At 32.1% G+C, this 13,295-nt stretch overlaps 2 protein-coding genes across 2 annotated transcripts; both read right to left on the reverse strand.

The window, feature by feature from the left end:
• On the reverse strand, positions 1-3,186 carry LOC125819508 (uncharacterized protein At1g10890). The gene is made up of 4 exons (XM_049498944.1): positions 3,064-3,186; positions 2,008-2,226; positions 1,032-1,251; positions 1-527 (listed from the first exon to the last, which is right to left on the reverse strand). The coding sequence occupies exons 1-4, from the start codon at positions 3,180-3,182 to the stop codon at positions 285-287; spliced, it is 801 nt and encodes a 266-aa protein (XP_049354901.1). The 5' UTR covers positions 3,183-3,186; the 3' UTR covers positions 1-284.
• Positions 3,187-6,490: 3,304 nt separating this feature from the next.
• Positions 6,491-8,425, reverse strand: LOC125819465 (ABC transporter G family member 5). Its single transcript, XM_049498892.1, has one exon. It carries the CDS (start codon positions 8,414-8,416, stop codon positions 6,491-6,493), a length of 1,926 nt encoding a protein of 641 aa, XP_049354849.1. The 5' UTR covers positions 8,417-8,425.
• Between the last annotated feature and the right edge of the window lie 4,870 nt (positions 8,426-13,295).

Below are 13,295 nucleotides of genomic sequence, written 5' to 3' on the forward strand. Positions count from 1 at the left end.
CATGAACAAACTTTCACCAATCAGTTATTGTTTTGTTTGTCCCCTATAAGTTTACAAAATACAGTGATTAACAGCATTAGCCATGAATTGAAGATGTAGAAACTCTTGCAATTGTAGAAACCTGCAATGGAGACTTTGAGTTGAGCCCTGGTGATATCATTCTGGTCGAGTGAACTTCCAAAAATCAGCTAATCTTGGTTCTACGACTCTCCATGTTTGACACATAATGCCGGATATCTTTATCCAATTACATCTGAGCATGAGAATCTCAAGAGAGTGTGCTTTTATAGACCAATCGAGTTGGTCCTAGACTTATTTTTGCTCGATAGTTTCCTTAGATTTTCTTCCTCAAGTTTTTTCCTTAGAGCAGCCTCCTCCTTTTGTCTTTGAATGAGCTCTAACTCCCGAAGTCGCTCTTCCTCTTTTCGCTGTGCCTCAAGAGCCTCTCTCCTTTGAGCCTCTTGTACCCTCCTTCGATTCTCCTCAAGCATTTTGTCCAGCTCCTCTCTCTCTTTTCGTGCCTTTTCCTGTTTAGTTCAGTGTGTTATTATGTGAGAAACATGCCATTGAAAAGTTCAAAGATTTGTATATTTAAACAAAGAACATGAAAATTTTAACCTCGATTAAGTGGGAAGACAAGAAACTATTTTGGAATTGTTAAAATATAAGATTCATAAATGGAGGAAAGCTAGCTGACTCGCTCTCTAAAGTTGAACTAACAAGTAGTTTCAGTGTAGACAGGAAAGTTTGTGGAGTATATCAGGTTCATGTGCCAATGCCTAACCTCTTACAAGAGAAATACTGCTACTAAAGACTAAAGTACAAGCAGAACAAAGAAGAGTTAAACTTTCCCGGCTTCCTTCCTCATCCTAACTAAGAATTAAAATACTTATCTTTTAGCCGTAAATAACATGTTATCTTTCATATAAGATCTCATCAAGATACGATGACAAAAAGAAGTACACAAGCGGAGAATATAATGATTAGTAGATATCAACAATGGGTCAATAACCACCCCAACAGAAACTTACTTCTTTTAGCCTTGCCTCCGTAAGAGCAGCTTGCTTTTCTTTTTCAAGTTGAATTTCAACATCTTCAAACAGTTTTCTATGACCTTCTTCTATTCGCCTCTCTATTTCCAGCTTAACTTCCTCTGAATTTAACTTTTCCTCGACCCTTTTCCTTATTTCTTCCTCCAATCTCTTTGCAGTTTCCTCTTCTAATTGCTTGAGTTCTGCCTCTAGCTGTAGCCTAAAAGTTATTCAATTAGGTCAAAATACAGAGAGCACATGAAATAAAACCATAACTCTTCAACACTTCCACATTTGAATAGAAAAAACAAGTACGTTAAAGCAACAGGCATGCTGCACTATGTATCTTGAAACATAATGGCCTGTAATGCCAAGACATATCACCAATGATCAAGATGTAAGACAAAAATGTACAGCACATTTTTCAGAGGGTTTCAGACCCACAGAAAATCAAGTAATAATCTTCTCTTAATAACCCAACATGCCAAGAGTCTACAGTGGTTGAATACTACACTAAAATCTTCTGGATAAATATGTTAACAACAACAATATTCCAAGTGTATTCCCACAAGTAGGTTTTGGGGAGGATAGTGTGTACACAGCCTTACCCCTACCTTGAGTAGAGAGGCTGTTTCCAATAGACCCTCGGCTCAAGTATAGCATATCAAATATCAAGTATGTATACCAATGTATAAATATGTTAACATGAGCATTAATTTCGTATAAGTACACTCTAGATAACTCTACAATGATATATAAGCACAAAAAACGACGACATAAAAAGATACAGCTACATACACACACGCATATTAGCTTAGTTTACTTACTCTCGACTTCTTTAACTTAAAGACTAGATCAAACCTCCGGAAAGCAACAACTTACAGAAGCTCACTATAGTTGAGTACTTGGGAGTAACTTTAGGACATAGACTAGAGCCAAAGGAACATCATAACAGTATCAATCACATCTAACAAACCTTTTTTTTTCTTCTTCTTCTTTTTTCAATTTTTCAGCAGCACTTTTACGCTCAGTGGATGTAAGACTAGGACTTCGAGACTTAGGTACAGGAGACTCTGAGGAACTGTGACTTCGTCGTCTCCTATGACGCCTAGTCGTCGGGGACCGACTTCTTTTGCGCCTTGTAGCTGGAGAACGGCTCCGACGGCGGTGAGGGGTACCAGAGCGACTCTTTCTCCTGCGAAATATAACAATTGTAACTAAATAGACATGATAATGTGAAGGACGACCAATTTCAACGAAAATCCGCTACTAAAACATGAACTATTCTGTGTGGTTCACTATCACAACCTTCCTGTTATAAAAACATAAAACTTGCTGGATATAGTTTTAAGCAAGTGATTGCCGTGTACAAGGCTACACTTTTAAGTAGAACACACACACTTACACCGTCTGCTGGCATTCCTAATTTGTATTCACACACAATTTCCTTTAAATCAACCTTCTTCTACTATCTATCTCTCAGCCCACCCCTTTGACTACCACAATCAAACCAAACTATCCAAAGTACAAGTAGTAAGCAGAAAGTTAAATACCTGTAAAGACATCGGTTTATATATAGAATATAGCAATTAGGAGATTTCTAGTTGAGATTTGAAACAAACTACTAAATGAAGATAGATTTTTCAGGCTTCATAACAATGCAGCTAAAATTCCAACATTTAAACTAAAAATAGAAAACGAAAAGTGTGTCGGGGGCCAGCTTGTGGGCACTTGACTAATTTCACTAGATACCTGACACCTCCCACCAGCATCAGTTACCATGTAACTCTGTCCACCAAGGCTACAATAAATAAGACCTCATGGTGCTCGACACACATTTCATTGACCACTAAGCCACACCTTTGTTACCGCACTCCATACAGTAAATAAGAAAAATAACAAAAGTTTGAACCTTTTCAACAAAACAGATATGCAAATTCATATAAACTAGCAATAAATCATAAAAAATGCATTTTTCAACAAAAAAGAGATGCAAATTCATGAGTATACGAGCTGGATGACAAAATATTACCTGCTGGAATAGGGTGAGCGGCTTCGGTCACGTCGGCTCCGGCGACTGCTGCGATGACGATTCACCGGGGATCGAGACCGTCGAGAATACGACGGCGACCGGGATATGCTCCGTCCCATTATTACAAACAGTAGGAATTTTGCTCAATTTCTGAGCTATTAACGGGTTGGAGGAGTATTTTTGGGCCCCCGGTTTATTCATTGTTAGGCCCATCATTTGACACAACTATTGGGCTTTTTCACTAATATCCATGGGCCAAATTTTTGTTTACAAACCCATACTCATTACAACAATATTTTCCGTGTGAAATCTGAGGAGGTTAAAATGCACAACCTATAAAGACGTTATTTTTACCTAATGACTTTTGAGGTAGAGTAATTAATCACGTTAGACCTTTGACTTAAGAAAAACGTTTCAAAATATATTTGAAAAATACGAAGTGAAACAAGCTCCAATTATTTACGATAAACCTTCTCTTTTAATCCTTTGAGTTTGATATAATACAAGTTTCTCTAGTCACAATTAGACTACTCCATTATAACTCTATGGATCGATTATATCGTATGTAGTGCTATCTTCCTTTTAGTAAAGTATGTTTCGAAGAGAATTAAGCATTTTCATATGGAAAAAATAGTGTATATTTTAGAAATTTCATATTACTTAGTGACATGCTTTTAAAACAACATATATATGTCATGATATATTGATATTTTTAAAATTTTAATTTCAATAGATTTTCATTCTTCTTCAGACTCTGGTTCACACTCTATCAGCACTGTTATATAAAATAAAACATGTGGAATATTATTAGTGGCGGATTCAAAATGACTTCTATTACTTCGATAAAACTATGACTTCCCCTCAACCTTTTTTGTGTGTGAAAAACAAGTAAACAGAGTTAATCGTGCATCTCATGAGCATACTTTTAAGATTCTAATTCTTCCACTCCATTTATGCGTTGAATTTTAAGAGTTATAATTGTTTTCATTCAAATGATAAGCTATCGTTTACTTATAACTATTCAATACTCTTACTAAAAGTTGATCATATTAGAAAGGCGAAATGGTCTGGTGAATCCTTATACTTGTATCAGTTTGTATTCTAAACCCTTCTACTTACACCTTTGTCATCTGAACCCTTAAACTCAATTAAAATGAGACTTTTAAGCCCCTCCAACCATGTGTGTAGCTCACTCTCCTTTATATAATTGACATGTCATATCCACGTCAAATATATTAATGCCACATCATAATTATTTCATAACTATTTTTTAAAATTATTAACCAAAATTATTTAATAAAATGTAAAATAATAACATTTTAGTTTATTATTGGCATTTCTAATTCTCCCTATTTCACGACCAAACATCGCCGGCGTTGTCGCCATTTTTCCGGCGAAATCACATATGCTTACTCCCTCACCCATCTTAATCTCCGCCGCACACCATCACTACTTTTCTTTCCTCCTCCAACCTCCACAGTAACAACAACCTAAACCACCGCAAAATCAGATCTGGCCACCGCACAACTAGATCTGGCCAAGCTTTTCGTAATCCTCACACCCCAAATTGCTTACAAATACAATTTCACACCAACCTATGCCGTGAAACTCGTCGAAATCTACCCATTATAGTTTCTCCCCTTCACATTGTTTCATGACCCAAACCATCGCCGCCGTCGTCATTGTTGCCGGCGAAACCACTCATATTCCTTCCTTTACCTGCCTTCATCTCCACCACACGTCACGACCATTTTCCTTTCCTTCTCCAACCTCACAAAACCAACAGCCAACACACTAGATCTAGCCGAAAAATAGATTTTGGAAAGAAAGAAAAAAAGGGTTGGGCAAGGGATGAATATGGCTGAAAATGAGGTGTAATGGGTGAAGAAGGAGTTTTTTAATTAATGGTTTTAAAAAATTATTATTTTTATAATTTTAAATATATTTTAAGTAAAAATGCTCCTCACTCGCCTTAATAGGCGTGTAGTTACACACTTTTGCCAACTCAGACATCTTACTGTCACATAAGCCTGGTCAACGGTCAGAGGAGTTTGTTAAATTGTGTTTTATTGAGTTGAAGGGCCCAGATGACAAAGGTGTAAGTAGAAGGATTCAAAATACAAACTGATACAAGTATAAGGGTCCACCAGACCATTTCGCCTATTAAAAATCAAGGACAAACAATGAAATTGAATCCACACGTAATGGATTCACAAATCACCAATCATATCATACTAACAAATACTCTTACGAAAAGTTGATCATATTAGAAATCAAGGACAAACAATGAAATTGAATCCACAGTCCACACATAATGGATTCACAAGCCACAAATCATATCATACTAACAATAGTTAGGATTTCCAAAAAAAGATGGGCTATTCATTTATTAAAACACATACATATGTCTAAATTTTGAATCCATCACTTCGCTGTATTCTTTAAAATGATTGAAAAGGACAATATAATAAAAAAGGAACACAAGTCACGGATATGAAAAAGACAATAAAGAGTTAGAAAATGATTTGTATTTAATGTTAATAAATCTTTCGTTGTGGCCATGAATAAAAGTGTGTACGGAATATAAAACATTGCATGAGTAAAACTGTGAAAGAGAGTCCGTGATGCTCCTTTGTCTTTTTATATCCAAAATAAAATAAATTAAAATCATAAGAATATTTGTTAATAAATATTGTACCCTTCACTTCTTGTGCCAAACATGAATTATTTTTGTTGAATGATCTTGTCACATTATTCCCATTATTGTTTAGTTTAAGTTTTCGAGATAAGGAGCGGAGCTATAATATTAGGTGCGTGATTGAATGGATTCAATAAACAAAATAATATTAGGTGCGCGTTTGAATGGATTCAGTAACTTTTGTTTAGATCTCAAAGTAAGTACTTCAATTTTGAGAGTTCACATGCAGACAAATGACAACTAAACACTCCAACTCATTTGAACTGTATCTCATGGACAACTTATGCTGACATGACATAATTTTTTGAGGTGTCTAAATATGCATACTCAAAATTAGAGTGCTTACTTGCCAATTGATGCCAAGTTTGAGTGTATGCTTATGTATTGTGTCTAACTAAAATGACTTATGAGTTATATGACAAGTTCAGAACTCATAAGTTTCAAATCCTGATAATTTGTGTCTACACATCCAAGGCGAAGACACGAACCTCGTCATGGGATCTTATATATATACGATAGAATATTTCGACGAAGGGGATTCAATTGAGCATGGAAAATAAAGAGAAATGACATAAAACATTTCAAGAAAATGGATACTAGTTATTCAAATAGAGAAGGGTAAATATAAAATATACAAGTCCTTTAACAAAATGCACAATTAATATAACATTACAACAAACAACTTTTGTGTATTTTGTACAAGTGACTTGTGAAGTACTTAAAATTAGTTCATCTAATTGAAATGAAGATCTTTTTGAATCCTCCTTGAGAAGTACATCTAATTCTAAGAATTACATAAGAAATGAACCTATAAAGCATGATAAAACAAACCATAATAAGCAAATTCTTCCTTCTACTTTCTTCACCACCATATCCTTCCTCTTTTAGTACTTGTTCACCACTGGCCAAACACATCCCAAACATGTATTGTAAGCACTTTCCAGAACCAGAAAACTCATTAATCAAGAACCCTTCAAAAGGGTACTTAAAAAGGGATACATAATGCATCACAATCCAATAATTTGGTATCTCATTTTTTGAAACAAAGTAACCAGAGAACAATGCACATGATCCCATGATAGCACAAACTAATGAGTTCCCAATGATGAAGTTTGGTACTAAGGCACTACAACACACAACAATTGAGTTTGCTGTGTATAGAATGAGCCAAATTAGTAACAAAAAGTGCATGAATGCCATAAACTGTTTGTTTAAACCAACCATCCAGTATAATGGAGTTGAGAAAAGCAATGCAAGAATCAACAGAAATGGCAAGTAGACAAGGCTGTTGGCTATGACATAAGATGAAACTCTATAACTCCCACAAGATGTTTCTTTCATTAGTATATCCCTTTCTTGTAAGAATATTGGTAATGCTTCTGTTGTACTTGACAAAAGATATGTCAAGATGAATGCAAATAAGCCAACTCTTGCTTGTGCTCCAACTAAATCATCTTCAAGATTGTAAAAAATTGATCCTAAAACAAGTCCTGAGAGTAACATTTGTAGTGTCTTAAAACCAAAAAGCTCCTTTGTTCTGTATATGATTTTCCAAAACCTTATTGTAAGGATCACAATCTCTTGCAAACTTGAATTTGCAAAGCCAACATGGATAGGCATAGGCATAGGCATAGACATAGACATAGACATAGACAAAGAGTCTTCATTTATCAGTTTAGATTCTTGAAAGAGTTGCTGTAAAGTGAACTTACCTGAATTCTTGATCATAAGTGCTGATTGAGGCAACAATGTGTGGTTTTGTTTCTGGATTATGTCAATCGATTCGATGGCGAATTCAAGTATGTTGACATGAAAGGGAAGGTCTAATCCTAATAGGATTAACCTTAAACTAAGCTGTTCAATGGTTCCATGATGCAAGATTGTACCATTAGCCAAAAGTAGGATTGAGTTGAACAACTTCATGATCCTAAAACATGGCTGATGAATACTAAGAATTATCGTTCGATCACGAGTAACAGCCATGGTTTTAAGCATGTCAATGATCTGCAATGCTGAAGTACTGTCAAGACCTGAAGTTGGCTCATCAAGAATCAAGACTCCAGGGTCATGAATCAGTTCAACTCCTATAGAAACTCTCCTCCTTTCACCACCTGAAATCCCTCGAATTCGATCATCACCAATCCTAGCACCAGCAACATGTTCTAAACCAAGTTCTTGAATCAAACACTTAACCCTTGAACTCAATTCTTTAGGAGCAAGTTTTAACCTTAGTTTTGCACTAAAACTTAATGTTTCTTCAACAGTTAACAGAGGAAACAGAGTGTCCTTTTGTGTAACATAGCCTGAAATCTTCTTAAACCTTGCTTTATCAACTGGTTTTTGGTTCACAAAAATAGATCCACTTTGTGGCTCAATCTTTCCTGCTAAAACTTCTAAAAAAGTAGACTTTCCAGCACCACTTGGACCAACAATAGCTAGAATTTCACCTGTTTTTGCTCTACAATTCACATCCTTAAGAACATGCCTTATAGACTTTGGATTATTATTAGTATCACCTTTTTCCAATTCTTGAACTCCTTTTATACACTTGTGGTGTTGTTTTCTGCTAAAAAAACTAAAAGGGGTTTCTCTTTTATGTGTATAGATTGTGTAGTTGATGCCTATTGCTTCAATTTCACAACCTTGTTTCTTCATTGAACAACTTAAACTCACAAATTTGCTTTGTTTCTTTTCTACTTTTTTCTTTTCCAAGTTTCTAAGTTTTGTTTGTACTTTAAACTCTTCTTGATTTCTGCATTTTGGTATATAATACTTTGGCCATGAGATTCAAAAAGTGTTGGAAGTTAGTGGCTAGGAGTTGTCAAATTATAATGACCTCTAGTTTTTCTATAAGAAAATTTTGTTTGATAGTTTCACGTGAAGTTGTTTCTTTGAATATAGGTTCACGTGTCACCATGCATGACAACCTACAATTCCAATTCAATTGGGAGTATAGTGTAGTATACTAGTTGTATATAGTGTATCTTCTATATATCACCAACAACCGTTGCGGTGGAGTGGTAAGCCACTCATTCTTCCTTAATTAAAGACCTCAAATTTAAGTCTGGATATAAAGTCCCGTTCGTTAGAGAATACGAGTTCTGAGTATAGAATTTAAGTCAGGATATAAAGTCCCTTTCGTTAGGAAGTACGAACTCTGAGTATAGAATTTAAGTCTGAATGTAGAGTCTCTTTCGTTAGGGAGTACGAGTTCTGAGTATAGAATTTACCTTCGATATGAAATTTATCTGAATTCAATCGATTCGTAATGTGAGTATCATATAGAAAATTAAAAATATATATGTATCATAGACATGATTGTGGCTTTTATTTTACTTTGCCAAGATAATGTTAGTCTCCTTGCAACTTGCAAGCTCTTTTGTGGCATTTGTTTGTCTTCAATATAACCCGTGATTCTTCCTATGGTGTACAAAGTCAATTGCAACAACAATAATATATCGGTGTAATTTTACCAGAGATCTGAAAAGGGTTATTTTCAATAAATTATCGAGCATATTAATATGAATTAGATACTTTAAAATTAAATTGGAAAAGATTAGAGTATCAAAAAGTAAACTCCTTTCATTAGAAACATATATAGTTCTTCATATCATAACATAATATTCATAAAGATTTATTGGATGATCCACATTAAATATTAGTTACATTACTGCTTTTTGACTTGTTATATTTGGCTGTGCAATCATCATAGCAGCCTCCCATTTTCTTTTCATCTGCAACAAAAACAATAAAACAGAACAAATTTTAATTTTGGATCCATAGTTTAATTTTTTTTAAAACAGTGTTCTTAGTAAAAAAAAAAAAAAGCCTTGTTACTAGGATCGTTTTTTTTATTCAAAAATTATACTGTATATATAAGATCGAAATTATACCTGAGATGGTGTTGGAGCATTGCTCATAACAACTAGTGTTATGAGTCATAGCTTCATAAACACTATGAATTATGCATCTTTTCATGCATACATCATTGCAAAAATCAGGTTGAGAAGAACTTATACATGTAAGTCTGCATAAGCCTTTGCAAGATATTTTACTTATACTAATATTTGCTCCAATAACATTTGCTAAGATAAAAAATATTGTAAATCCAAACACAATTTTGAGATTTTTCATGGTTGTATTTTTATCTTTTTTTATTTGTTAATTTATAGAAAACTTCAAAATGATAATGCTATTTATAAGTCAAGTTTATTCATTGTGCATTTAATAAAAGTTGATAATATTGTCTATATTTACACATATAAGCAAATTTTGCTTACCTGTTAATTTGTCCTTATTTTCTTGCATTCCCACTTGGTCAAAGTCAAAAAATGAATTAAACTTATTTGTCTCTATTAATTCTTAAATTTATTTTTCACTAATTGTGGTGTCCTGACTAGTTTTACCTAATATTTCCTATGTACAATAAAACTTTGGATATTATATATAAAAAAATCAGCTAATTTTTTTATATCGCTGCTACAATTTAAACTTATGCTATCATAGTAAAAACAATACTTCCTCTATCCCTAATTACTTATCAATTTTGACAAATCAAGAAAGGATATTTTTTTTACCTATTATATCCTTAATTAAATGACTAATAACTTTGAAAAATGCATAACTTTTCATCCACTTCATAATTAATAGGGGTAAAATGGTAAACTCACTATATCATTAATTGATTTCTTAATAGGTGTTTCAATTCAAAAGCGGGCAAATAATTAGGGACAAAGGGAGTATATATTATTTCAAGCTAAGCTTAAAAACTTAAATTAACTCAGTCAAAATTAATTAATCCATGCTTAGAAAATAATCAAAATCAAACTGTTTTTTATGGATTAATTAATGTGTGTGTATCACATATGGTTGTACAAAAAGTCAAGATGATTAATGGTAGCTCCTAATTTTACCCCATTCATTAAGGAATTAATGGCTTTTTTACTTGTTCAAACGATAGAAATAATAATTACTCCTTCGGTTCTTTTTTAGTTATCGTGATTTCTTTTTCTATAGTCAAACAATATGAATCTTGACTAACATTTTATAATATATATTTTTTCATTATATTGATATGCAAAAGTTATAATTTATAATACTTTTTATATAATTTTTAAATATCTAAAACTTTAAATTTAAAATATCGAATTAATAAAATCTAATTTAACTTTGAAAATACAGTTTCACATGAATCGCACTTATTTTGCAATGTAAAATTGACAAGTGTAAGTTAATAGAGTAGTTTACAGGAATTCACATCTATCTTTTCTAAATTATATTAAAAGTTTAAAAAGTGAAATAAAATGTGCATGCTTTGCCGTTTGCGATGTAAATTGACAAGTGTAAGTTAATAGAGTAGTTTACAGGAATTCACATCTATCTTTTCCAAATTAAAAGTTTAAAAAGTGAATAAAATGTGCATGCTTTGTTCATCAATTTGTGTTTTTATTTGTTTAATTATAATATATTAATACTTTACTTTTATCTCCATTGCAATATGAGATTTGTTCTAAACGAATAAAATCTCATATTGACAGATTATAAAAATAAGAAATAATGTGTACGATATTGTCAATGGTATGGGGTATTCTGTGAGAAATAGTTGATTTTGGTCCAAAGTAACGAATTTAACACATGTTAAGAATATTTTTGAACAGGCTTAAGTAGCTCGAACAATTGATATTAAAATTGATAATTTGATGAGAGAAGTATGGAAATAGCTACCTAGAGCTAAAAGATGTACACAAAGAAGAAGTCGATATGTGGGCTTTGGTTGCTAATTCATATTCGAATGATACACACAATTAATCTCCAAATAAGCCTATGAATCTTGGTAATGAACTAGTTAATTATTTCATTTCTTAATTAATTTATCTCTAATATATTCAAAAAATAATAATAATAATAATTTGAGACGTTCATGTTGCTTTCAATTTTGATGATGATTGATGTTTCCCCTTACAAGGACTCCTAAACTATTCCAAAAATTGAAAATACAATAAAATAAAATAAAAAACTTATTATCATAACACAATTTCATGCTTTCCTTTTCAAACTACATTTTTTAATTACGTGTATATATTTATATTTGCACACGTAAAATGTAAGTTTCTACTTTTGTGCACATTTCATCATCATCCACTCACTTTCGTTAATTCCACTAATTAAGCTAATCAACGTACGATACTTATCCTAATAGAATTCACTCTTTTAAAAGTCCTTTTTAAAAGAGAATTAAACGAAAAAAATAACAATATAAAGATGTTTAATTAATTTGTAAGTTGAAGTTACTTCAAATTAAAGTTAAAAAAATATATCTACTTTTTGCAAAATATAAAGATTACTAGCCGCGTGTAAACTATTAAGAAACGTTATCCATCCCCCATTTTTTTCATTTTTAATCGACACGTATACCATAAACCTTTTATGAGTAGGTGAGCCTCAACATTTTATCGCGTGATTCAAAATATAAAAAAGTAAACATCTAAAAAAGTTAACGAAATGATATAATTTTATGAAGAAGAAAGTTTGGATGAACTATTTTTGCTCTCTAGCTTCACATATGATATTACAACAAAAATAACTTTTAGCAGTAAAAAATATGCATATTAATAAAGAATGGTAAAGTCTTTATCAACATTAATTAATTGTGATTAGATCCAATGTCGTTATATGTTATAGAAACATTTACAAAAAATGTTAATTACCTCTAAAAATATATTTAGTAATAATTAAATCATTACTATTAATTAATTATCTCTGACCTTCGAGCTCCATGATTTCCAAATTTTGTTATCCATTATCTCTAATCACGATGACTAAATTTCTTTTAACAGTTCGATGCATTAAGTTATTGCTATATACAGATTTGAGGAAGGTCTAGAGTCTAGACTATGAAAGTCTATTATACACAGTCTTATGACTAAATTTCTCTAATAATATTAATTATAATTAGCAGAGCAGCCTTTGAAAACTTAAACGTGTTTTTCTCTAATAATATTAATTAATTAGCGCACACACTCTTCATTTCTAATCAACACCATTTAATTTCATAGTCCATTACGTATATTATTCTTAAATTTTCAAAGAAAATTAAAACACAAAATATATATCTATAATTAAAAAGAATTTAAGTTATATAATTTGTCAGTTTAAAAAATTTCTTACACCATCACATCATATTTACTTATCGTAGTATATCATCATCTTATTTTTAAAATTACAAATTTCATGACTATTTAAACATAAATATTAATAAATTTTTACACTGATTGACGATATATATAACTTAGTAGAGGATAGAGATAGAGTATGAGTAGCGTGGGGTTTATGTTACTAGTATACTCTTTTTTTCATCTATATAAAGAAAAAAAGAAAAACAACATTTGTCAACTCTTCTTTAATTATTTATATCATCAAATTATTACTCCCAAACTAACCCTAATTACAAGACAACCTAGTTGTTATCCATAAGAAGAAGAGGAAGCTATATTATATAATATAGTTGATCATATTTAATTTGGATAATTAATGA

This window comes from Solanum verrucosum, unplaced genomic scaffold (genome assembly GCF_900185275.1).
Source record: "Solanum verrucosum unplaced genomic scaffold, falcon-dt-bn FXZP01000255.1, whole genome shotgun sequence".
NCBI lineage: Eukaryota > Viridiplantae > Streptophyta > Magnoliopsida > Solanales > Solanaceae > Solanum > Solanum verrucosum.